Here is a 27,280-nt window from a genome sequence, read left to right as displayed (position 1 = left end):
GGAATTCAGGTGGGGGAGGTCACGGGTTCAAACCTGCCTCCGCCCAACCCATATATGTTTTTGCCATATTAAAATATATGTGCCATCGTAATGTATGCGGATTTGTATTGAATTTGTTTATACCATAAAATGCACTGTGGTTTAATATTATGTGGATTTGGAATTAATGTTTAACATATATAGATATATATATATATATATATATATATATATATATATATATATATATATATATATATATATATATATATATATATATATATATATATAATAATTATATATAATATATAATTATATTTAAATAAAAACAAATTTGAATTCCACCTTGGAGCCAACTAGGCAATTTCTCTTTCACACAACCACACTGGTAAATCTGGAGGTGACACTTGTCACAGCCCCATTGGGCAAAAACTGAAGAAGATTCCCTTTACTGACTGGACTGCCATGTCATCATTCTGCAATTTTTTTAGTTGTTTAGGAAAACGAACAGCAGGCCTTTTCTCCTTCATCTGGACTCTGTTTTCAGTGAAACAAATTGCGTTGTGGTCGTCTTGACGAAACGGACGCATTCATATAGTTTCAAAGCCAATCTAAGAACTTTGATTTTTGAGCTAAATAATGAGCACCAGATCATTATCAACCCACAATACTAAATTCTACCAATCAATACTTATGACATAAAACGGTATAATATCAATTTACTCACATGTCAATATAATGTTGGCATGTACAATTTCACTTTCTCATTAACATTGGCTCGTAATTTCAATTTATTTATAATTATTGAATTTACAAAATTAGTAGTTCTATTTTGTTAATCGTGAGTCATAATGTAACATAAGCCACTTGCATCTCCAAATATAACATTGTTCAAACTTTATACAATAGAAATCATGCAAGTTTTGGCTAAGTGGGATTAAACCCCACCCATACCCACCAATCTACATATCCATTTCATGCTAGAGTTTGATTAGTTTCATGGTGTGGATTGTGATCTCCACCAACACTAATATATGTAACCATTTCATCCCAGAAGCTAATTTAGTTCAAAGTGTGGATTTCTACCTTTATTTCCACCATGTAACCCACATAAACCTTCAAACTTAACATACCTAGGATGTTATTTGAATCATATTTATGTTGAATAAATGTGAGTGTGACACTAATAGGATGTCACTGGAACCATATAGGCATTGTATAGATGCTTAAGAGATGTTATTGTGACATTATTCGATGCCATGTAGGCTCCATTACATATAATGGGATGCTAAAATGACACTTGAAAATACCAGTGAAATGTAAATATGATGCATTTGAGTCATAAAAAATGGCATAAGGACCTAAAAATGACATTGAAGGATGTAAAAATGACACTCAATCAAGATGTAGAAAAGATCCTAGTGCGTTTTTTTTGTCAATCTTAGCAAGAAAGGCAACAAAATAGGATGGAAAATGACCTTATTGTAGTAGTGATCCCATTGTACGATAGTATGCTCCAAAAACACAATCAAACACTTCACAAAGCTTATGCATCATGCATTCACTATGTATGTCCATGTTACCAAGGCCGATAGTTATGAATATAGTTGATTGGTTAGTTACACATGTAACTCACTTCTTCTACCACATCATCTTGATCATTTAATCTAAAGCTAATTCAATTCATGGTTGCACATACCAACTTAATGTCGAAACTAAATTACCTCTAACACCTCGCCTATTCAATACTCCACTTAATTCTTATGCCTTCTTTGGTAAATCTTAATTGCACGTAATAATGCCAATAGCTATATTTAATGCCGATGATGGTCACCTATAAAAATCCAATTGTTGTTACAACTATATTCTAAATATTTTATCATTCATAAAAATGTCTTCATATAAATTATAGAACTACCAACATAAACATATGCAACCTAAAGTCCAGCCATATTTTGTAAAACCTCAAATTTTTTTGTCTCAATAAATAAAACCAAATAATAAGGTACCATATTGGAATCCCATAAAAACATCTTATGTACTAAATATAAAAACATCTTATGTACTAAATCATGGCAAAATGTAAATTATATCAAAAATCCCTTTATTTTTCTTATTTGTATTCCTACATTGACTTAGGAAATATACTTATAAAATACAGTAAGAAATACAACTTATTTTAAAGTTGTAAAACATGTTATCATTAATTTACTGGATAGAGTTGTGTGGGAAAGGGCACAATTAATTCAAAATGTTTGTCAAACATGTTATCACTAATTTATTGGATAGAGTTGTGTTGGAAAGGGCGCAATTAATTCAAAATGTTTGTCAAACATGTTATCACTAATTTATTGGATAGAGTTGTGTTGGAAAGGGCACAATTAATTCAAAATGTTTGTCAAACATGTTATCACTAATTTATTGGATAGAGTTGTGTTGGAAAGGGCACAATTAATTCAAAATGTTTGTCAAACATGTTATCACTAATTTATAGGATAGAGTTGTGTTGGAAAGGGCACAATTAATTCAAAATGTTTGTCTTTCTAATGGATAGAGTTCTTTTGGAACAAACACAACTAATCCAAAATGTTTCTCTCAATATTTTAGATGATATTATTTTTTAAAAAATAACATTTAACATGGTTTGAATAACCTGATATTTTAGATGATATCAATTAAAAAAAAATAACATTTAACATGGTTTGAATAAAGTTTTAAGCAAAGTCTTTCAGTAGAAATCATATAAGAGAAATTTTTGGTCGACGCGTTTTGAACCAACAAGTGTGGTTCATCATTAGGACCAGATGAATAGACGTTCAAAAGATAAATCTCACTCCATTGACATGATTTCATTGGACTACATACTCCACAAAAGCAATCTCACACTCCACAAAACTTACATGTCATACACGTGCCATATCCATCCATATCTCTACCCATACCAGCGTAATAATATAAATAATCTTAATTAACCATTTACTCCTAACTTCCGCTTCTTCCAATGCATATTATGGCATTTTAACTAAAAACATATACCAAATTAATGTTGAAATGAATTACTTCCCACACCTTACCATTCAACTCTCTACTTAACTCTCATCCTTTTTTATAACTAGTATTCTCAAGGGTGATACTTTGGTGATTACAATGGGTTTTATAAACTAGTGATAAAAAGGTCAATCTTGCAACTATTTTTGAAATATTTTCTCATTCACATTCAAAAACCACCATTAGAGGTAGTTCAATTTTAACACTAAAAAGTAACCAATGCATAAACTTTGTTCCTTGATATTGAGCATGATGTTTCATTTGATATGAAGGATAGTAATATGCAAGTAACCAATGCATAAACTTTGTTCCTTGACTTTCCTCGTGCTGTTTCATGAAGCATAATAATATTGGCTAGGGACACCATTACACAAAAATGGAACAAATTTAAAAGAAAAAAACATGCATATATGGAGACAACTACACAAAGTTAGGAAAAAAATAATAATAAAAAACCAATGCACACATGTGCTCTCATCTCCTTCGTAAAATAATATCAAAAAAAAGTCACAGGATATGTGGGGTTCGTTCAACTAAAAAACATTTGTTGACAAATACCATAACGTATACAGAGAAACAGTAGTCGGTAAGCCGTAGGTGGCCTAATCGCAAACCTTACGCTTCAAGAAAACAACTGCGGAATGCGCCTCCTGCTATAAGAAGTTCATCAAACGCATAAAGCCCAGAATTCCGAAGTTTCATTTACAGAGCCCCAAGAAAAGATCTGAAAACCTGAGAAAACAATGGCGGAAGTGGAAAGTTACACTATAAAAGCCGAGGAAGCCAGAGAATTCGGAGATGGCAAACCTTCGATGGGGCCTGTTTACCGCAATATTTACGCCAAGGACGGATTTCCAGCACCTTCCTCCGACATCCAGTGCGGCTGGGACTTGTTCAGGTACTTTTCATTTAGTGCGTATTTTATCGTTCTCTGGTGCTGTTCTCGGCATTTTGACAAAATATGTTTCAGTTTCTGATAAATTTTTCAGTGATAATCATGTCAAAATATGTTTCAATTAAGTGGACTATTTCGGTTAATGTTTTGATAGGCTGGAGTTTTGACTATAAACAAAATTTCAATAAAATCAAGTTTGTAATTTCAATAAAATTAAGTTTGTAAGCGCATTAATTTCAACATGGCCATACTAGACAACATCTCTTTTACACAATGGGTTATTTTTTTTAATACAACTATCTTTACTTGTGGTATCTACAAATTCTTGAAGATATCCATAATACTAATTTACATAGTTGTTTATTATTTTATAAATCTGAATATAAAAACATATAACTATAAGCTCCAAGGGTTAGCTCAAGTGATTTAGAGCTAGATGTTAAGTTCTTTCATATTGTTGTTAGTTGTTGATCATGGGTTCCACTCTATTTGATTCCCTTGGGGCAAGGCGCCATAACTAGAGTCGATGGTTTCCCTAATTTACCATCCATGAAATGTGGGGAAGTACTCCTGAGTTTCCTTTCATTCCAAGAAAAATAAAAATAAAAAGATATAACTATGTTTACCAGTAATATAAGTTATAAAATAAAATTTGGTTAAGTAAAGAGAGTTCGAAACAATGAAGTTTTATCTAATTATCTAGTCATTAAAGTCACGTGTCTATATATACAACTTTTGAGTTGCAATAGGAGGTAGGGGGTTTTCCTCTAGTAAGATAAGATTGGATTGTATACTCATTAATAATAGAGTCTCTCGTTACCTCTCCATTGTATCAGTGTTCTTACTTCAAAGTTGTGAAATCACAATGTTGGCATCATAAATTGCTTTGAATTTGTTAACTAACCTTGCAAAACCACAATGTCGACATGATAAACTCTTTAAATTTACTATAACAAGTCAATTTTATGAAGGATGGCTTGTTGTTGTAAGCCCCTTTCCTCCACTAGTTAAGCAATAAGAGCATTGTTCAACTAGTGCATTTCAATAATCTAAAATGCTTCATATCCCTAGTTACAGAGAACATTGGGTTTTGAAACCACCCTTCAAAGTCCTTGTTAATTTTCTCATTGGACAGTTTTTGCTATGGTTGCAACTTCCATTTATTGTGTCTTCCTTAATTGGACGAAGGAAACTAATGTGGTAAAAAATTGTTATTGCTTGGGATTCTTTCTCTTTTGGAAATGTATAGGGGTTCTTCTTAGAAAGAGCTTTCATAGAGCTCATTATAGACCTTCTCCCATGTAGGATTTTTACCTTTCTTATTATCCAAGATGTTATTACTTTTTTGTCATCTTTGTTATACAAAGGATATTGGGGTAATTAAATTGAGTGAATAGTGAGAAATAGAAGTAGCATACAAAAATGTCTTCGGGGCACCAAGGGACAGTCATGATATAAGTGAACACTTCAAAAACGATAACCCTTCACCCACAGATGAGGAGAGTACATATACCCCTTAGACCTTTGTATTTTGTCTACCTAGTTCAACCTCCTAAATATTCCTGAAAGCAAGGGGTGGCAGGTGGGGGAGGGATTCTCTTTAATCCCAATGGAATAATAGTGGATAAGTATGCATGGGGACTTGGCATCAAGACCAACAATCAAGCAAAAGTTTATAACTTGTATATGGGACTCCTTCTAGCCAAGAAGAGGGAAGTTAAAAACATCACAATTCTAGGTGACTCCTATTTGATTATTAGACATTTAAGAAACTCTTCCTTTGCCCAAGACAATCACCTAAGCCAAACTCTCCTTCGTGTTCAAAGCATTCTTCCTTCCTTTGAAAGCTCACAAGCCTGGCACATACTTTGAAACCTTAATTCATAGGCAGACCTGATGGCAAAAAAATCATGTAGATTACCTGAAGGAAATTTGGAAATAAATGAGTTTCTAGTCTTTACCCTATTCCCTAACCCTTCCCCGTGATTAGCCCCTTCATGTGCCCCCCTCTATATACCCCCTTATCCTGGGCACATATGGAATATTTTTGTCGCCCCCATTGCTCCTTGTCACTCCCCAACCATCCGTAGTATGATATCTCATTGTCCTTCGATCGTCGGCGTGATGACACACCTCCCCACTCTCCAACCACACAACCTCCATTATCCCCTCCACGTGATGCCATTTGGGTTGTCTCCAATTAAGCGTGGGAGTCTTCACGTCGGTTTCAAGGTTCATTTCAGGTATGTGAAGTTGGTTTCCATTCAAACCCTCTCTCCCTACGTGTTGCATTTACTCCTCATGGCCCAGACTAGACAACCTAACTGCTTGAGCTCTCATCTACAAATAGACACTCTCTCCACTCAAAGAAAATATGATAGCGTATTGGGATCCTAGTGGCTTGGCCTTGTATCTACAGGGCCATTGTTATATATTGTAGATGAGTTCTTTGACACCTCCCATTATGTTTGTCATTTTCATTCTGGGTTGCATTGGGTTTTGTACGCCTAGTGAAAATAATACATAAGCCTCTCTAGGGTGCGGAACTCCAGTCTTTCTCTGGGATTGGGTCTGCGTCCTCCCTTTTGGTCAGTGCTCCAACTTGCCTCATCGGGCTTAACGGGGGTTAACTTAGGAAGAGCCTCATTGGTGCACTACCTCTCGGTCATGTTTTGTAATTTAGTGGCACTCTGAAGGGATGGCTTCAAGTTCATGGGGAAGCAGATGCCCACGCATTGGCTCGGTGATGGAGAAGGAGGCATCGCGCCAAACAATGGGTTGCCAACAGAGTTTTTTGTCCTCCCTAACTCCAGTTGTTTGTGTGTAGTGTGCACAGGAGCTCGCAAAGATCAAAACAGAGCTATCAGACATAAAGAACTTGTTGTATCAACAGAGGGTGGTAGCTTACAAAATTCAGAGACTATTGATGCCAAAAGTAAGCAGGTTGCTAAGCTTGAGGATGAGGTTGGAGCATTGCGCACCATGATTGAAGACCTTCAACTCTAGGTGTCAAAGTCGAGATCCCCTCCAGAAGAACAGAGCAACCCTTCTAAAGTTCAGAATTCAGGCATAGATTTAAATCACTCGACTAATCCTAATGCTTAGCTTCAATTTGCAATGACTAGTTTTTTCTATGTAATCTTGTTGTCTCAATTTTGTCGAATATATACTAGTAAGATAAATAAGAGTATTGTATCAGTTGTATCTTTTTGTAGTGATCATGAACATTTGGGCTTGGTTAATCAGTCTGGAAATGTCAAAATTGAAGCCCATGGGAAAATTCAAATTGTAACTCACCCGTGTATTTTGTTGCGACCAAGCGTGGAATTAATATAACAAGTACTCATTATTGTTTAAAAAAAAAATCTTAGAAGCAAGGTGCCCAAAGAACAAAAATGAACCAAAATTAGACAAAGAAAAATAGTACTTGGATGAAAATATTTGTCAATGGTGTTTGAACAAAGGAAGCAAAGAATTTGAGCATCATCGTCACCTTCTCCATACGAACTAAATTATCATCCACCCATATCCAACATTCTATCGCTCCAGTCCACCTAAAATATTTTATTATGATGCAAATTGTTAATGTGATACCCAATTCCCAAAGCCTATTATGTCATTGAAATGAGATGGTTTATTGTGTCATTGAAATGAGATAGTTCATCATTAAACGACCTAGCTTGCACCTCTCCCTCCCTTCCACCACTGTGTGACCTACCATTTAGCATGTCCATTGCCATTGACCATGTGAGATGTGTCATTAAAAAAAATTAAAAAAATAAATACTTCTACAATGAATTTATTTAAAAGACTATAAATTTTTTATAATTTTTTTAAAAAGTAATTATACCTTTAAAAATTTAACTAATAATATTATTTTCATGCTATTGAATATATAATATTATTTTCATGCTATTGAATATATTTATTTAACTGGTTGGTTCGAAACGCGGCGACAAATGCTCTATCATGTGATTTACGCCGAAATACTTGTCGCATAATACAAGAATACTATAATAAATATTGAAAATGGAAATTATTGAATATATTAATTAAATTAATAATATTATAAAAATTATAATGATTCAATTAATATTAAAATTAGATTTAAAAATTAAATACTTATAAATGAGATGGAAAAAAATTATTAAATATATATTTTAAGGCACTCTTTGAGATAGGTCACCGGTTACCTACCAAAAAAATAATAATATATATTTTAAAGTTATAATTAAATTAGATATTAAATTGGTGTATGAAATTTTCTTGTTTTGTGACAAAATGTCTATCTTTACTCAAAAATTTAACTATTAAAATTTATAAATATATACATAAAAAATTATGAATAAATTTAAATATAAATTAAGATTAATGAAAAATGTTATTAAAATTTGTTAAATATTTTAATAATAATAATAATATGTTTTTAAAGTTATAATTAAATTAGATATTAAATTGGTATATTTTGTGACAAGATATCTATCTACACTAAAAAAAAATTAACTTTAAAATTTATAAATATATATATATTCTACTTTCTTCTAGATTTAAACTTCTAATCTCTTAAAAATACATATTTTTAAAACCATTCAATAAAAAATCATAATTTTTTTATAATTTTTTATTAAACACTATTTAATTTATATTTAAATTTAAAATTTTAATATTTTTTCCCGCACATGAAAAATATCCTCTACCATTCGTTTATGTCATTCAATTTAGTATTTATATTTTTAAGTTTATTACTAATTAAGGGAATTGTCTTTAGGTTGACTTCTTGGAAGCTTTTCCAGTTGGTTTTTTCCGGTCTAATTTCTTTAAAATTCCGCAGGAATTTATTGAAATCACAAGCTTGATGGGTAACCCCTATATAATTGAAATGCCTCGGGGATTTTTCAAGATGTTGAATCCATATATACAGTCAAAAAACACTTTAAATAATAAAAATAAATATTTCACCTCAAATTTTTCTACCATATTCAAACCAAAAAAATCTAAAAAATCACCAAAAAAAACTCCCTTATTAAACTTTAATTTATATTTAAATTTATTAATGTTTATTGTGCGGCAGAGAAAAGCTACGCCATAGCACCCGTGTATATAATAACTTTATTTAGTAAAAAAATTGATAGTTTATAAAAAAAAGGATGTGGCGTGTCTCCATTTTGTCATTATTCACATTATTAATGTAAAATTGGATTGGTTTAGCATATTTTTAATGCGATGAGGGTTATTTGGATCGTATTTAACAAAATTATGATTTGAGCGGTTTTTTAAAATTTTATTTTTTTTATAATATTTTTTTACTATGATATAATTTTTTTTAAATGTATAAATAAATTTAAGGGAAGAAAAAAATATAAGTTATTTAAATCGTATAAATTTAATCGTTTAAAATATTTTAAAAATAATTGAGGTATTTAGATTATATAAATTTAACAATTCAAATTTATAATTTTGATTAGATTTTAAATAAAATTATTCGAAAATAAAAATTTTAAATTATACTTTAATAAAACTATATATTTAATTGTGAAAATTATAAATTTGCAGTGTATTTTCTTTGTTGGTTTATTGTTTTTGATGTAAATCATGTATGAGAGAAAACAATGTCGATGTTTTGGGTGGACACTCCACCTATCATTAGGGACAAAAGCAGTTAGAGAAAATAAAATTAATTGGAAAATATATTTGAAAGTAAAACGTTTAAACTGTCCCTCAATGGAGGTGATTGGATGATGGTACAATTAGCCCCAAAGCGACCCTCGGGACCTGCTCTAGCTCCACGCGCTTCATAACTTCACACTCATGCAAACTCAATGCATTCAATACACAGGTACGTGGGAGGCTCCTACCATGTTTATAATTGTAGGTTGGTCACGGAGGAAGTTTAGTGTGGAAGCTTGGGAGATGAGTTTTGGTAAGCAGGGAGTGTGGGTTTGTATCCATGGTGGCTCCCCGGGGTTTTGACCTTGGTTGAGAGGCGTTGTGGGGGATCAAGGCCTTGTGGTGTGGTCTGGGGTTCATTGCTTGCTTTGCCCTTGGGAACCAGGGACGCGAATAGGCGCGGAGTTGAGCTACCACCAAGCTCTGGCCTATCAATGATTCGAGCAGAAGGAATTTATCTCGTCGGGCCTTCTCGCCTACATGTGAGATAAGGAGTGTGAGTATCTTTGTCTCTCTATATGGTGGTTAGTCCAAAACTCTGCCCATCTAGTGGTGCTCGGGCGACAATTAGTGGGTTTTGAGTGGCTGCTCTCTGGAATTGCTTGGTGTAAGGCTGCCCTCGAGGTGATTGGTGCATCTACTGTGTGCAACTATGGATTGAATTGTTGTCTGCGATGAAAGAGGTGAAGGCCATCCAGTGTGGACCGTGGCTTGTTTGTCTTGTTCCTGTCAAAGGGTGGTGAGCGGTGTGTGGGTTAAGGAGTTTGAGCCTCCCAATTTTGTAGGGTGGTTTGCTCATAACCTTGTCCATCTGGTGGTGCTCAGGTGTGAATTTGTGGGATCCGTGTGGCTGTCCTATGGAATTGTATGGTGTAAAGCCGACCTCGGTGTCACTGGGGCGCATATTGTGTGCCTTTATGAGTTGAAGTGTGCTTGGGGTGGTTACGATCGAGGGGATGCATGCCATATGATGTCGTTAGCGACTTGTTTATCCCGACCTTGTAGGAGCGTGGTGACCGGTCTGGTGCAGCAGTCTCCTCGGGGGTGATTCAACAACCCAAGTATCGATTATTGTTATTGTAGGTGTCCTTTTCGGAGAGCCTTCCCCTTCTCTATGGTTAATTCGCCTCTTCTCTCAATGCCCCGTTAACGAGGTCGACCCCACTGTCGGGGTGGGAAGCAGAGGCCAGAGAGGCATCCTAAGCCTGGATATAGTGCATCCTCAGCCAATTCTAGTAGTCGGGACACTGAGTAAACAAAGACTGTATCTCCAATTTGTTTGCATGGCCAAGTGGTAGCTCCGGTCACTCTGGAATCTCTTGCAGCACAACTTCGTCAAATCCAAATCAATATCGATATCCTTCAAGATCACAAGTATGAAGACATGAATGAGACTATGGCCTATTTCCAGGACATCCAGTATAGCCAGAATGAGATATTGGAGTAGCTGGACAGTCTCTGGCATCAGCATCATCGTACGAACGACCACCTTCGCAGTCTAGGAGCGAGGGTGGAGAATATTGACTTCCATATCCATGATCGTGTCAGTTTCTTCGTTGCTCCTCCTGTACTTCCTCCTCACCCACCACCCTAATATGCAACTGCCAGTTATGGTTTTCTTTTTGTTTATGTCAGTTATGTCTAGGTTTGAATGCCCTCCAGAAATAATGTACGTTAGTTGTCCTTTTTGGTATGTCCCAACCCCCACTCTCAAAAAGTCTAGTTGGAATGAGAGAGCAGAGGTTGCCATGATGATATTTGTAAGTTGTATTTTATTGAAAATCTAATGAAAGCATTTTTACTAACAAAAAAAAAATGTTTAAACTCCACTTTAACAAAACCATATATTTAATTACAAAAACCATAAACTCGCACCACTTTCTCCTTGTTGGCTTATTACTTTTGGTTTATTGTGAACATAATGTTGATGTTTCAGGTGGACACTCCACCCATCATTTGGGACAAAAGAAGCTATAGAAGATTTCTCTAGCTTCTTTTGTCCCTGATGATGAGTGGAGTGACCACCCGAAACGCCGACACTGCTTTTGTTCACTCACAATTTACATCCAAAAACAATCAACATGAATTATTGTGGAAACCTACATCTATACACATTATCCTTACTTATTACCATGACATTCACAATATTTATAATGTCCACATATAGAGTGGATCCCACTCTTTGGTCATAAAAACCAATAAAACAAAGCTCAACCAACCAAATTACCATAATATTTGTCAAAAATTTAATACCACCTTATAATAAAATCTTGAGCTCATTCTTCAATAAATATATATATATATATATGAAAACTAATTCCAATCACCAGCAAATCCATAGCTCTATTCTTGCTCTATTCTTATCCCAAGAAAGCTAATAAAGATGATAATAAAATTTTCAAATTAATTATTATAAAATTATAATTATATATATATATATATACAAAATACTATATGTGAAAAAAAAAAATTAGGATGAAAAATTATTTAAAATTTTAAAAAATTTAGCGCATTTTTTAAGTTTTGCCATAAATAAAATGTTTAGTGATACTTTTACAAAATATTCAAATTTCTGATAATTATATATAGTTTTTATATAAAATTGTAGTAATTTTTAAAATAAAATAGTTTTATACTATAAAATTTGAGCGAAACATTTTTAAGAAAAATTAAAAAAAATAAAATTTAACAAATATTTCCTTTAAAATAACCTACTCACAAATACTAGCTCTTAAAATTTTCGCACATATTTTTATTTAACTAAAAATTTATAAAAATCCGAACATATTTTTATTTAACTCAAAAGTGGTAAAAATCAGAAAAATTAACGTGTAACTCATTATTCAATTAAATGCTTTATCTTTCTTTATCAAAGTTATTTCACACGCTACCTTTTTCTTCTCGGTAATATTCTCTATTAAAAGTATCCGTGACTTTTGCGTCCTTTTTTTTGAGAGTATGTCTATGACTTTTTCGCCTTAACCGTATCGCCTCAGGGTTGGAATTTGGATTTCTTTTTACCCGTCATACAATTTTTTTTTCACGTTTTGGATGCTTATGCTTCCCGTCAAGAAACGTTATACTAAAAATTTTGCCCTTCAAGAATGATGTTACCGTTTCGGAAATTTTACTGTTTCCGAAGGTGATTTAATCATTGATGTATTTTTATTTGTTTTTTAAATTGATAATTACGCAGAAGGCTTCGTCTATATTGACTTGGGTTTAAAGAATTTCATATTTTTAAATTATGAATAGCCAAGATTTAATAATCTCGAAATATTTTTAATTCAATACATGATCTGATCAATAATATAGAAGATATCTAAATAGTTTTTCAGTGTCTAGATTATTTAATAATTTACATTTAATGATAGTTTCGTTTGGCTGATGTATGGGCTCTCTGTTTCCTCTACCTGGATGTCGCATCGACATTGGTATGATGGTGGGAGTAAAATGAAATGAGTGTCATACACATAGTTTTCAAAGTCAAATTTCGGTTGTTTTTATTGAATTTAACTTTTTTACGGTAGTTTTCGGCACAATAAATTCTCCAGTACAGGCATAAATTTTGAAAGCAATTAAATGGCAGCATGGAGAAATTGTGTTTTTTTTTAAGAACTGTTTACTGAAAGTATTTTTTTTTTTGTGGAAAACTGTTAAATGATAGCATGTTTTTTCAAGAACAGTTTATGTAAATTTGCTGAAACAAATCCGTGTTGTTTTTTAGAACAAGTTTCTATTTTTCAGAATCACAGTGGGTTTCTCTCGTACCAATTTCTAAAACTCTGCTGTTATCTAGTCGTCTCCTATACAACAGTATAATATATTATTTTTAGAGCAAGATTTGAAAAAAAAATGATTGTAAAATACAATAATCCATTGGGAATCGTGAACAACTACAATACCTTAAAATGCTAATAAAAAATTAAAAGCTAGCAACAATCTAGCAACAATCAGACGGTAGACTCTTGTGAAATTTATGAAATAAAAAATTAAAAGCTAACAACAATCAGACGGTAGACCCACAGTGTTTGAAGAATAAAAAATCAATCACTAACCTGAACTTTGAAGCACAATTTGTAATTTCCTCGCAGTTTCCTTGGAGGCTGGAGCCAATCTTGAGCTGGGCGACAGGCGTAAGTTTGAATCGGCAATGCGTTGAGAGAGAGTGTGCACTGTGAATCATGAACTCGATTGTACAAAGAAAACAAGCCCACGGGCCACATTCGTTGGGTAAAAGACAGGGAGACCATGCAGTGGCATGCACAGATCTCCGAAATCATCCAGAGAAAGATTCCAAATTTTCCCAGAGAAAAAATCTTCGGCTAAAAGGGAATTGCCCATTCTCTACAAAAAAAAACTAAATCTCTGACTGAGAAAAAATGGCTATTGCCATTGGCTGCTCCCACATGCTAATTTCGTTCCTCCCACATGCTAATTTGACAGCCTCCGCCCTCTTGAAATTTCCACAATTGCCAAGAGTTTCCCGTAAAAGGAAGGAAACAGTGACGTGCAGGCTGTGAGATAACAAAACTATACCTAGGACGTGAGGTGACGTGAGGATGATAAGAAATAGCCATATTATAAGGAAACAGAACTATACCTAGGTATAAGAACGTTTTGGAAAAAATTCGAAACGTCAGAAAAACGTTTTTAACTCTTCTGGGCACGTCAGTCAAAACGGGCATGGACAAATTCCAGCGGTCAAATACGTTTAAAAAGGCTTATGACGGGCAAAATGCCCGTCAAATTCCATCCCTGATCGCCTCTATGACTCTTTTTTGTCTTTTTCAAAAATACTCTATGACTTTTTCACTTTTATTTTTAGTGTACTCGCACTTTTCCCATTTCCACTTTATAAATAAAGATTACAATTTATTATTATTATGATATCATTATTTAACAAGAAAATTTGAAGTCAATGTAATTATATATTTAATATGAGTTCAATAGGTAGGAAGAATAATAATTATTTGTCTTAAATATCTAAGATAAATTTAATTGATATCAAAAGTGGTTCTTTATCATTACACCAACCTAGATCCATCTTAACTATGGATTTACCAAGCGATAAGAGGGATCAAATCTCCTTTCACTCTAAAAGAGGTTTGCATCTCGAGGGATTTGATACCTCTCAACGCTGGGTAGATCCAGAGTTAGGATGGATATAGGTTGGTTTTATTATTAATTATAATTATAATTATTATTTTTAACAATAATGAGTAGAGATTTTATAAATTCTATGACTGGGTCGTAGCAAAAATCGGCAAGTTTAAAAAATTTCTAAGTCCATATTCTATGACAACATAAAGATTTCTGGGAGGTTCTACCTCCATTTCACAAAAAATGGAAACTACAACCCTCCTATTGGCTTATTTATAGTTATATATCTTGCAAAATTAACCACAAAGGAACACAATTTTACAGTATTTGTTCATTCACTGTGAGGGGGATCTCTCAACATTACATCCTCCAATTCCACATTTACACTTCCTTATGTTGGTTAAGGCCTTATCATATTCTCCACCTGACTACGAAGAGTGTCAATTTCATCATTCTAACGATCCATCTGTTGTTGCATGGAATGCAACTTGTTTGATCGATCTGTTGCCTAGAGGGAGAGATGTTGAATAAGCTACAAAAGAAGGTGATAGTCAACATTGTTGGCTATAGGCAGGTGAGGGTAGAGAGGGCACTTTCGAGGATCCTCCCCTTCATTGTTATGTCTATGGGATTCCATTTGGTCCTTGCAGTTGTTCCTTCTCCTATTCTCATCCTTGTCTCTTTGCAACATTAATCCAAAGTCCTCACAAAAATGCCACCAATGATGCAAAGAGACAACACCTTCTAATGAGAAATGATGCAAAGAGACAACACCTTCTAATGAGCTTGCAGACAGAATAGGAAACTTGAACCAGGTTTGGAAAAAATATATTACCAAATTCGAAGCCAATTGCAAGGAGAAATCTTGTGAGCCCTTTGTAATGTTACTTCCCTTTTGTTTAGTCTATTGGGTATGCAATCTGGCCTTGCCTTTGTCCAATGTTGTCTGCATAGCTTCAAATTCAATTTTTGTTGGAGGTGTCTTCGACAAATTCCAGGACAAAGTGTGGCTACAAGTCTAATGCGACCAAGCTTGGTCGAACAGAACCTTGGTCCTTGCTTCTCCTCCCAATGGCGAAGACTCCAAGGATTGAGAATAAGGAACTTGACTTCTTTGCTCTGTGATTGACAATCCATTCTTATAAGATAGATATTGGTCTTTGCAAACCAGGTTCCCTAATCCATGATTTCTCGATGGCATTTATGATCTCTCCACACGAACTCAATTCTTCTCGTATTAGTTGTTATAGATTCCAAGACTGGGAGGATAAGAGGCTCACGCTTGGGATTAATAGCCAAGACCAATCGAGAAGTCTTATCAATACTTGAGTACAAGAGGGCACGTGGCCAACATGCTGACCCGATGCCCCCTCCCATATAAGACCACCATTGATTAAGGAAAATGCATAAAATGTCATTGAATGCACCTAATTTGCAATAATGCCCATGAATTTTATAATTGAACTTTGTTTGCACCCTAGCTCTTAAGTATTTGAGATTTGTAACCATAGGGAGATATAATATATAGATATGCCAATTCATGGAATGATTTTCCAACTCCTTTTCCCACTACCTCTGTTTGACCCTTCTCTAGCCCGTAGACTTGATTGGTTTGTTGGTATGACACCGTATTCTAGCTTCTAAGGACATGATAAAAGCTTTTGTGGTGGAAGGACTCCAACATGCTCTTGATCCTTTGCAAAAGTATATTTAACTTGTTGGCTTTGGAAGATGCATTTTTTTGTAAAAGATGAATGGATATGAGAAGTTATCCTATAATAGTAATCCTAGAGATTCCAAGGTCCTTGGCTAAGGATTGTCCTATGAGAAGACCATACAATTATGTCATGTTGTTGGTTTCTTTACACATCCCCCACACAAACTTAATTTCTTGATGCTCAACGAGATCTCTCCCCCTCCAGACATCCCTTAATTATAATTATTAATTTCATATTTTGTTTTATTTTTATTTTTAGTTTTATGTAATTTGACCAAGTCAAAATGTTTTATTGATAATTATAAATATTACTTTATTTATTTTATTTTGACACAGTCAAATTGTTTACCAGACATTACAACATCTCTACATATTGGGCTAGAGAGCGCCTCTCTAGGCAATTACTTTTAACCTTTTATTATTTTTTAATTGAACCCACATGTAAATATTTACAAACATTTACACCACTACAACATCTCCCTATAGTTTTTTGCTTTTAGATTTAATTTTAAAAATGTTATAAAGTTAAATTAAAATAAAACATTTATAAAATATTTTGGTTTTGAAATGAGTTATGCTTTTTGGGCAAGTGATATTGATAAGCAATGTTTTTGCCCCATAGCAATGTAACAAAGCTTATTTACAAGTTAATAATATCCATAATAAGTTAAGAGTAAACATTCATACCTGTTAAACTAATTCTTTGTTTACACCATTCTTTTTAATCATTTTTTCATTAATTTCATGAAAATAATAAACATACTTATTAAACTAATTCTTTGTTTACACATTTTAATCATTTTTCATTAATTTCATTGCAATGAGAATAATGAGCATCTAACCAAGTAAGTTTGTAAATTGATTAAAATTCTTTGTTTACAACATTCTTTTTAATCATTTTTTCGTTAATTTCATTGTAATGAGAATAATGAGCAGCATAACAAAGTAAGTTTGTAAATTGTTTTTTAATGGTAATGTGTAATGTGAATCTAATCTAAGTTATTTATTTTCTCATTTTATTGAAAATAAATAAATTATATTCTATAAATTATTCAATGAGCTTACATTTTAGATGGCACGTATCATAATAGAAATTAAGTCCTAAACCATTCAATAATAAAAAATATATTAAGTAAACTTAATTACAATGTATGTGATTAATTACCATATGTATAATGATGAATATGTTTTTTTTTTGTTTTTTTTTTTTTTTTTTCCGAAGGTGGCAAAACCTATCAAACTCAGGTGTCAAACCAACAGTGAGGACAACCATCTCTGGCTGCTATCCGCGAATGTCGATTTGACTCATCACCGTTATCAAGGAAAACCACGCCACCTGTAATAACCCGCTGGTGGTCCGTAAGGGAGCAGGCTTTCACTCCTGCCAGATGCCTCTGGGTCTTGGGCCGTTAACCTGTTTCCTTACGTCCGAGGAAGACGAGCTCTTAGCCAAGCAGAAGCAGTTTTACGGCATACTCCAGGCCGATAATGATGAATATGTTGTACGATGTTAAAGCGAGAATTATTGATATTAATATAATTAATTTGAGTTATTTTAGGTGTTATTTTTATAAAATAATTAAAAAATAAATAAATTATTATATAATTTATCATACTAAGAAAAGTAAAATGATGTATGTTTTGAAATTGTTTTTGCTTGGTTAAAAGTGGTTAAGAGTTTGTTTTCCTCGGACGTAAGGAAACATGTTAATGACACAAGATCTAGAGGCATCTAGCAGGAGTGAAAGTCTGCCTCCTTACGGACCACCAACATCTTAGTCCAGGTGGCGTGGTTTCCCTTAAATAATGGTGATGAGTCAGCTTGGATTTGTGGTTAGCAGCTAGAGATGGTTGTCCTCACTGCTGGTTTGGCAACTAAGTTATGATAGGTTTTCCCACTTGTTGAAAAAAAAAGGGAAAAGATTTGAATGTAAACACAAAAATGTGAATGTTAATAATTTGTTTTGAAAACTTCTTATTGTGAAAAATAAGTTACAAAGATATATCTTTGTTAATTTTTTGGTCAGTTTTATTATGGCATGGTTAATTTGATAAACTCTAACTAACATCAATCAATTAAAGAAGTTTAGAATGGAGTATGTCAAACCTTTAAAAATGGTTTCATCACATTAAACATCAGGTGTGAATATTGTGGGCCACCTAATATCATGGATTTGTAAACTACCTACAATGAACCATCAATGACCCACCCTTATCAAATCAACCATGTCAATATTAACTTAACATTCCCCCCTTTAAACTGGCATATGATAAACACCCACCCTTTTAGTGTTTATTAAACAAGTACTTGGGAATACAACATGCCCCTTTAATTCTATCAGCTAGGTCTACATCTAGTAGCGAACCAACAAATTAGGGGTACACATGCCTAAACAAGGTTTTTAATTTGCATGTTACTAACTCCAACTACACAAAGATTGCCTACTACTACAAATTGAAGTCTATGACATTATGAAACATCAATCCATTTCATTTCCCACATCTAATGCAAATACACATTCTTGTAGAACTCTCATGATTGTGGTTTATTGTGCCATTCATCATGGCTCGTAAACTAGAAAACCAAGAAAATAAAGGTTATGGATCTTGCTCACAAATCTTTAAATTTCAAAAAGGTTGGTGATTGTCAACTTTAACCTAGGTCCTAAAATTGAACTTACTTGTGTGATGGAAAAATCCCAATATTTCAAGAGGCAAAACATAATCCATGAAAACGAACCTATTAACTAAAGAAGAGGAAGGAGGAAGCCTATAAAGATTAGATTCCTTCTCCAATTCCCTTGGAATTCAACTTTGAATCAATTTAACTACTTATTAATATCACTAAGCCTAGGACAAATGACACCCAAGCTCCCCAAAGTATGAGACTTCAAAGACCAAGATCTAACCAAAGGATGGAAATTTTTTTAATAAGAAAGACCTTAAATAGACTCACATGGAATCCTTAGAAGGCAAGAAATTCACCCAAATTCAATCTCTAAACTCAAATTTGATACCAGAGCCTACATAGGCATTATCGACAAATAGCTCAAGGAGAAGAATCATACATTTCAATGATGTTATACCACTGAAATGAAGTCGCTTTGATGCCCAATTTTGTTATGTACACTCTCCCTTGACCCGCAGTTAATGTACACTATAATTCTAGAGCCTTCAAATGTCGTTTCCTATTTCTATGTTTGCATACTACAGGTACTACAAGGCATCCTCTGAGCTTCCAAATTGAAGCAAGGAAGATTGCACTCGATTTATTTGCCCATGTGGAACTTAATGAGATGTGAAACCATCACTCCAAAGGTAGTTGTTAGGGGATGTAGCTTGCAATGCTAGTCTCATTTTTCATTAATAGAGCAAGTTCTAAATCCGTGATTACATTAGCCCATTTATTTGCCAAGGCTCTTTTTAACATGAAAAAATTAGGATAACATGAAGAGGCTAGATTTCTTTGTTACCTTGGCAATGTTAATTGTAAAAAAAAATTTCCTTCTTTGTCACAATGCCAACCATTTCTTTGACAATGTCCACAGAATCCTTAGCAATGTTCGAAGATTTGACTCATTCTTTCGTAACTATCAAGATTCCTTGTAATAAGGCACAAGCCTTTGCTTGGTTGCTAGTGACTTGTCCCAATCCCCATCGACATGTAGCTACCATATTTTCTCCAGGATCGAAGAGAACACCACTTGCACTTAACATCCTTGTAAATACTTGCATTATTGCTTACTTGAGAATCCTCTTCTTTTTATTTCAAGGAAAACTTTGTAGGGAAACTCCCATGCACTTCCCTACATTTTGATGATGATAACTAATGTGAACTCGTTGGTATTTATTATGATGTTTGACTCGATGGAGACATCAAACAAGAAATACAACACAATCAACAAATTTGAGACTTTGACCTATACACCTCTTACATGAAGCTCAAAACGCTCAACCACTCAAACAAAACCACCAAGCTAAAAACCCTCTCCCTCCAATCACAAAATATTAACATTTAAAAACTTCAATATAATTCTTCTAAATAAATTTTAACCAAATAAAAAATGTCACCACAAATTCAAATTTTATAAAAAAAATACACATATATCTCTATCTCTTTCGGTCTCTTTCCATTAAAAAAAAAAACAAAAACAAACAAACAAACAAACATAAATCTCTCTTTCGAAAAAAAACCACATAAATCTCTATATCATCATATAACTCACAAAGAAAAAAAGATAGTGATCCTCGGTAGCTAAACAACTCGTCCTTTCAAGACACCTTTTCCACAAAGATTTGACTTATTCCATCCTAGCTAATTTTGATAGACCCACGTAACTAACGAATATGCTCCTTCGTTAGTTTTGCTTCTTACATTTAAAAATAAAATAAAACAAAACCTTCCTTGTCTTTATGACCTTCGTGCACATTCAAAATCCCCTCCCACTTCTCATAACGAACAATTATCTTTGTATGTTAAAATTATAAATCATCATTTTCAAAGAAAAGTTCTAGAAGTTGATTTTCTTGAAAAGACTTTGAAAGATTAAAGTTTCAAATTCAATTTATTTATTAATTTATTTATTTTTTTTTATTTTCATATTTTATAAATAATATTTATATTAAATATTATTAATATATAATATTTATTATTTATAAATAAGATAAATAGTATTGGGTTTTAATCTAATGTAATATCATTAAGAAGTATGTATATATAGATTTAGAGAAATTGATAACTTATAGGGATTATCTAGGTGGGGCCTAGGTTCAAATATGGTTGATTGTTTTTGTAATTTTTAGGTTAGTGTTAACAGTTCACAATTCAGAATATAGTAGGTAACTCATAACTTCACAATGAAGGAGACATCCAAAGACACACTCATGAAGGGGTGCTTATCTTTCTATCCTTATCATAATGGGCCAACATGTCCCTTTGTAGGAATTGAACTCAAATGGAGGGGAGAAACCTAATATCACCGATGGCCCTTGAAGATAGGCTCAACTACAACCATAAGTGATATCATGTTTCTTGTGAATATTATTTAGGTTAAAACCAACTTGTGGTCCAAGAGTAAGACCTAAAATTGCTTTTAACTAGCTAAGAGCTCATCTTCCTTGAAAGTAAGTGACATTTTTGTTTTGCTTTATTATAAAAACATAAACCAAATGATCTTATATTTGTGGTTTTTAACTCTGCACAATTAATTATTGCAAACAGATCCTTAATCAAAATAGAAAAGATGTAATGATAAACATACACATAAACACATAGATTTTTTCCTCGAAACCCCAAAACCGGAAAAATCAACAAGATTTTTTAATATATGTCATTTCGTACGGTGTTACAATACATCATATATATCTCGCGCGATCCATGAACCGCCAATCCATTTACCCTAGATTAAAAAAACAATTGTAATTTCTTAACTAAAACTACAAAACCATGGAAAAACCACCATGTGCCACAAAACCGATTTTATCATAACCGTGTGCCAAAAACCTGCTTGAAACATATGCAAAAATCCGCCCAAAATAGTTTCTATGCCACCCCCTCGCCCTCCCCTCTCCTTATAACCCCCGTGTTGCACATCACACATTGTACAACATGTGGGGATATCTGTGCAAAGAATGTAACACATACCCAACAATATTAAGCAATATCTATGACTAGAACCAGATCCAAAATACAAAAAGGGAGAACTTATTTTGATAATTGCCTAGCCCCATACAAAATAGAAAAGGGAGAGCTTCTTCTAATAATTGCCCAGCTGCATATATAGAGCTTTGAATTTTTACTATCCAAAACTACAAAGGACATGTTTTAATTTACATAATAGAGCTTAACAAAGTAAATTTAGTAATATATGCCAAGAAGTAGGAAAAAGCTAAAAAGCACTGAAAACAACTTAGGTGGTGAGAAGAGATTGTCAAATCATTTTCCACTTCCTCCATCTCAAGCACATATTCTTTCAAATATGGGAGTTGCAATGTTGTTGGAATTGAATTCTCCTGGCCAAATTGTGTAGGTGGAATGGAGAGTCGTCTACTAGATTGATAGCTTGATTGAAGGTCTTTAATTTTGAGCCAGAGGATTCCCCAATTCTCTTGAAGTCGCTAAACAACTTGCCTCTACAAGATAAGAATAGCCATTATTTCCTTCGATTATGTTGTTGGAGTGACAAATTTCACTATTAATTGTTGGATAAAGAACTATAGTTCCTCAATGACTACTTCATTTTGATGCACAACTGAGTGAACTTCCCACATCTAGTAGTTCGCCATAAGCTTTAGTAGGCGAAAGGTTTATGCTTATGTGGTGGACTGGTTAAAGATGGCAATAGAGAAAAATGAGAAATTGATAGAGTAATGTCCCAGAGTTGAAAGAATTAGAAACTTGCCATAATACCACTAAGGCACCATCAAATCCATAAACAAACAGAGCCTCTACTGTTGGATGACTTTACAAGAACATGCCTCCCCCCTCATCACTCCATGATGAAATTGTTAAGTGAGGTAGATATTCCCTAGGGGAAATATCTCACCATGTCCCTAAAGAATATGTGGGAGTGGTGTATGACCATGGCACGTGAGTGGAACGATGGGCGTGACAAGCACGTGTATTTAAGAGTGTGGAGACATGTAACCTGGTGGCAACATAAACATGCCTCAAATATGATAATGAGCATCAGGGAATTGGCTGATAACAAAACTTGGAGATATTAATGATCTCCCCTAATTTTCCTTATATTGTTGAATTGGCATATTGGTTTGCTCGAGTGTTAAGGTTTCATAACACATGATAAGACACCATAATTGGGATGGATTTCAATACCAAGCAGATCTAGTAGAAGATGGAACTTAATTTGGATTCATTTAGAGTTGTGCCAGTGTGACGATGAGAGTGTTCTTAGAATCATTGATAATAATCAATTTTGGAATGTTTAGATACTTGGCCAAGTTCAGTTCGTGAAAAAGTGTGTATGTCTCTGCGTGGTTGTTAGATGCGAGTCAAAGCTCTAGGAAAATGTGACTTGATTATTTCCTCTAGGGTTAATGAGAACCCCTCTCACACCTGCCACCTTGGAAAGTAAGGAAACATGTTAATGGCCTAAAACCTAAAAACATTTGTGGGGGGTGAAAGTTTGCTCCCTTATGAACTACTAACAATTTATTTTAGGTGGTATAGTTTTCTTGAATAATAATGATAAATAAACTTCTATTCACAATTATCAACTTATCGTGATTATTCTCAAGAAAAAATGTGCTATCTTTCACACACTTAATTTCAATAAATGTAAATAAAATAAAACTCACAACTCTTTTGACCAATAACTATTTTTAAAATAATTTTTAATAATGAATTGGACAACTTTTTAATTAAGTTGAAGGGAAGTCAACCAGAAGGTTCCAAATTTATGAGATTTGACCTTGGATTTATTAGGCAGCGGCTAACCAGCCTGCCATAGGGCATTAAATGTCCGGGAGATGCAGGCTGGATAGCCCGCTAACACGCGAATTCCCATTTATTATTTAATGCCCAGTTTCCGAATTCGTGTGTTAGCGGGTTATCCAGCCTGCATCTCCCCGGGCATTTAATGCCCTATGGCAAGTTGGTTAGCCGCTGTTATTATATGTATTTTTAACGAAGTAAGGGAAGTCAACAAGAAGGTTCCAAATTTATGAGGTTTGAATTTGGATTTATTATATGTGATGGTGTATAAGGATTTTTTTTAATAGATTTTAAAGTGTACAGAGTTATATTCACATTTATATGGACTTAATGAGTTGACTTTTGATTAAGTTTTCTTAACTAAAATTTAAATGATGATCTATAAGGTTGTCATTATAAAAAAAAATCAATTTTTTTTAATTTTTTTAATTTAATTTTTTTAAATTAGTGAAGGGGACTTGGGTCTTATTGTGCAATGATTTTTTCCACTGCCAGATCGTTTCAAGTCATGTGGTTTACTATCCTACTACCCGTATGCAGTTGGAGCCTGTACTGTCATAGTGCAGGTCATATCGCCAGATCATTTGTAGTCATGTGGTGTACCGTCTTGTTTGAACACCATAAATGTATTTCCCAATGACAATGTATTAGGTAAAAAATGGGGCATAATTTAAACTCACAACATGACATCTTTACATGTGAAATTTTTAAGAACACGGTTTCTCCATGTAGTGTAAGAATTTTTAATGATAGTAGTTTTGGCTTCTTCTTCTTTTTTTTAATTTTTTTCCCAATTTTACTTAAAATTTTATTTATTTTTCACTTAAAAATCAACTTAAAAATCAACTTAAAGTATTAAAAATTATATTTCATTAGAAAAGTAATTAAAGTATATTATTTTGAAAATTTTTAAAATAATGTTAAAATAATTTAGTTTAATAGTTTGAAAAATAATTTATTTTGAATTGAAATTTAGAAAAATATTTTTATTTATTTATTTTTTTACCGATGAAAAATCAACAACTTCTTATTAATAATATTAATAATTGTCTTGAGGGATCATTGTATGTGCATTAAGCACACATAGTATCTAGGCTACAAAAAATAAACAAATAAAAATAAAATTACATTTGACTAGATAAACTCGTTTTTTCTTTTTCTTTTTCTTTTTTTCCTTTTTTCTTTTGGACTTTTTGCCAAACCCCAAGTGATGAAGTAGATGAAACAATAGCCAACTCATTATTTCTTGAAGTGTTTGGGACTTCTTTATCTGAATCCAAGCTCTTAGAAACATGAGATCGCTTTGTTCCACTCAGGCCTTGATTGTTGCTCTTGTCCTCGTGTTGGTTCTCATGGATTAAAACCACTACTGAGTCATTGGGAATATCTGTCTGTTTGTTCTGATCCTTTTGCTTCTCTTCTCCCTCCTTTTGAGAACCTTGTTGATTTTGTGTCTTTGGATGTTACTGGGTCTCATCCATTTCTTCATCCTCATCATCTGAAGAAGGGAGGTCAAGGAATTTCCATCTCTTTTGTTGTTGCGGTCTTTTCTTTGTCCTTTTCTTTGCTTGTTTGCATGTGTTCTGCAATTGCCCTGTTTAATGGCAAATCCAACATCTAAAGGCAATAGTTTCAAATTCTAATCATTGTGTCCATTTGAAGTCTTGATGTGTCAGGTGGATACGATCAAGAAGGCCTTTTCTTAAATCCATCTCAACACATATGCGTGCAAAAGTGAAGATACCTTTGTCCATTCTTTCTCGATCCATCTTTAGGAACCTTCCCAAAGAGTTCCCAATGCCTTCTAGGACCTCGTGGTGCCAAAAGGGGAGCAAAATATTATGTAGCCTTACCCAAACCGACATTTTTGTTATCACCATTGAGTTGACATCAAAACTAGGGAAACATGGGGTTATAAAGAGACCTGCTCTTCCGCAAAACCATGGTCCTTCATTTATGACATATTCAAAGTCTTTCTGGTTGTCAAATTGAACCATAAAAAATCCTTTTGCACACATCTAAATGTCACAATCTCTAGTCCAATTAAGGTAGATCCATTCATTTATATCTTCAGATTTGGGCTAGAAACCATTAAATCGACATATGATAGCTTTTGCTTGCAAAATAGTGAAAAAGACTTACTTCTGGTAATTCTATGGACAAATCTGGGGCTTTCTCCATTTTCTCTACAATGTATGGACCCAAGATTGTCAGATTTGGGTTTTGTTTGTCCTGTGTGGCAGCATTCCCTCTCAATGCATCCTTGAACGAGGTCAGACCCTTGCTAGCCGAAGATGATCCAGGTGGAAAGCTTGCTCCTGGGGCACCACCTTGCAGTCTTAAATTCAAGATGATGGTAGAATTCCTTTGAATACCATAATCTTTCAAATGAACCACATCCTGCAGCGCTTTCCCTGAAAAAATCAAACTTTGTAATGGAGCAGGAATACCTGTGATCTTTTGGGCATTTTGCTTCAAATCTGTCACTAGATCTGTTCCCCTAACCCTTAGCAGGATCAATTTTCCAGTAATGGTTTTAATAAAAATCTGATATAGCTCCTCCGCATCTGGATCTGCACCCTGTGATCTCCCTTCTACTTGTCTCTCATTTAGATATGGGCCTAAGCAATAGATATGGGTTTTTTTAATGAGAGAAGGGGGTTCTCCGCTGTGTAAGATGAATTGGATCCTTGATGCATGTAGGTATCCAACAAAAAGCCTAAGATGTAGATCTAGAGCATATTTGATTCAAACCCCTCTGATCCAACCCAACTTCTATCCAAGAATTCACACTGGGAGGAGGCCATTCTGAGCTGAGATGGAGATAGCCATATATACGACCCCCATCCTCCAAATTTGGTGCTCCACGGTGTAGAGTAAACTTGACCTCCTCGTGTGAAATTCCATTGTGTAACAGATCTTGGAAAATGTCACTCCAAAGTCCATCACTTTTGACCATGGCGAGGAGGATACTGTCGGTGATGACTCCATCTTTCCATTTTTTATTTGCGTCGCAACAAACCCTTGTCTTCGCCATACTCTGCTTCCAACACCTGACATAACTTTGGTTGCAATCAAGATGGAGAGGGGGCTCGTCAATAATGTGAACATTGCAGCCGGGAGAGAGGTGTTGGGATTTGAGAGCTCGCCTCAAGCATTCGTCAGCTGTGGATTTGCTGTTGCAAAATTGTCCGCACAATAATACTAAATCCATTGCAAAAACAAAACCCTCATTCAATTCCTAGTTCTCAAATTTAGAAAAACACATTGTAACTAACTCACAAATTAAATTTTATAATATTTTAAATTTGTTTTAAAATTACTACAATCATTATAAAAAAATATATATCATTTAAAATAATCTACTAGTGACAATTGTTACCCTATTTTGTTAATATATAATTTATATTAATTAAAA

The 27,280-nt window shown here is 33.8% G+C and overlaps 1 protein-coding gene across 1 annotated transcript in view; it reads left to right on the top strand.

Moving 5' to 3' along the window:
- Positions 1–3,744: 3,744 nt before the first annotated feature.
- The window catches only part of LOC149160981 (long chain acyl-CoA synthetase 4-like), an 89,762-nt gene continuing 66,226 nt past the window's right edge, over positions 3,745–27,280 (top strand). Inside the window, exon 1 of the mRNA XM_089436863.1 lies at positions 3,745–3,925. Coding sequence (XP_089292989.1) covers positions 3,771–3,925 — 155 coding nt within the window. The 5' untranslated portion in view covers positions 3,745–3,770. The remainder of the gene's footprint in view (positions 3,926–27,280) is intronic.

Source organism: Pinus tabuliformis, chromosome 5_2 (assembly GCF_031772625.1).
Source record: "Pinus tabuliformis cultivar Carrire ecotype Pingquan chromosome 5_2, CPIR1, whole genome shotgun sequence".
In the NCBI taxonomy this organism is placed as follows: Eukaryota; Viridiplantae; Streptophyta; class Pinopsida; order Pinales; family Pinaceae; genus Pinus; species Pinus tabuliformis.
Note: the sequence above shows the minus strand (reverse complement) of the source record. Positions and strands in the feature narration are given on the sequence as shown.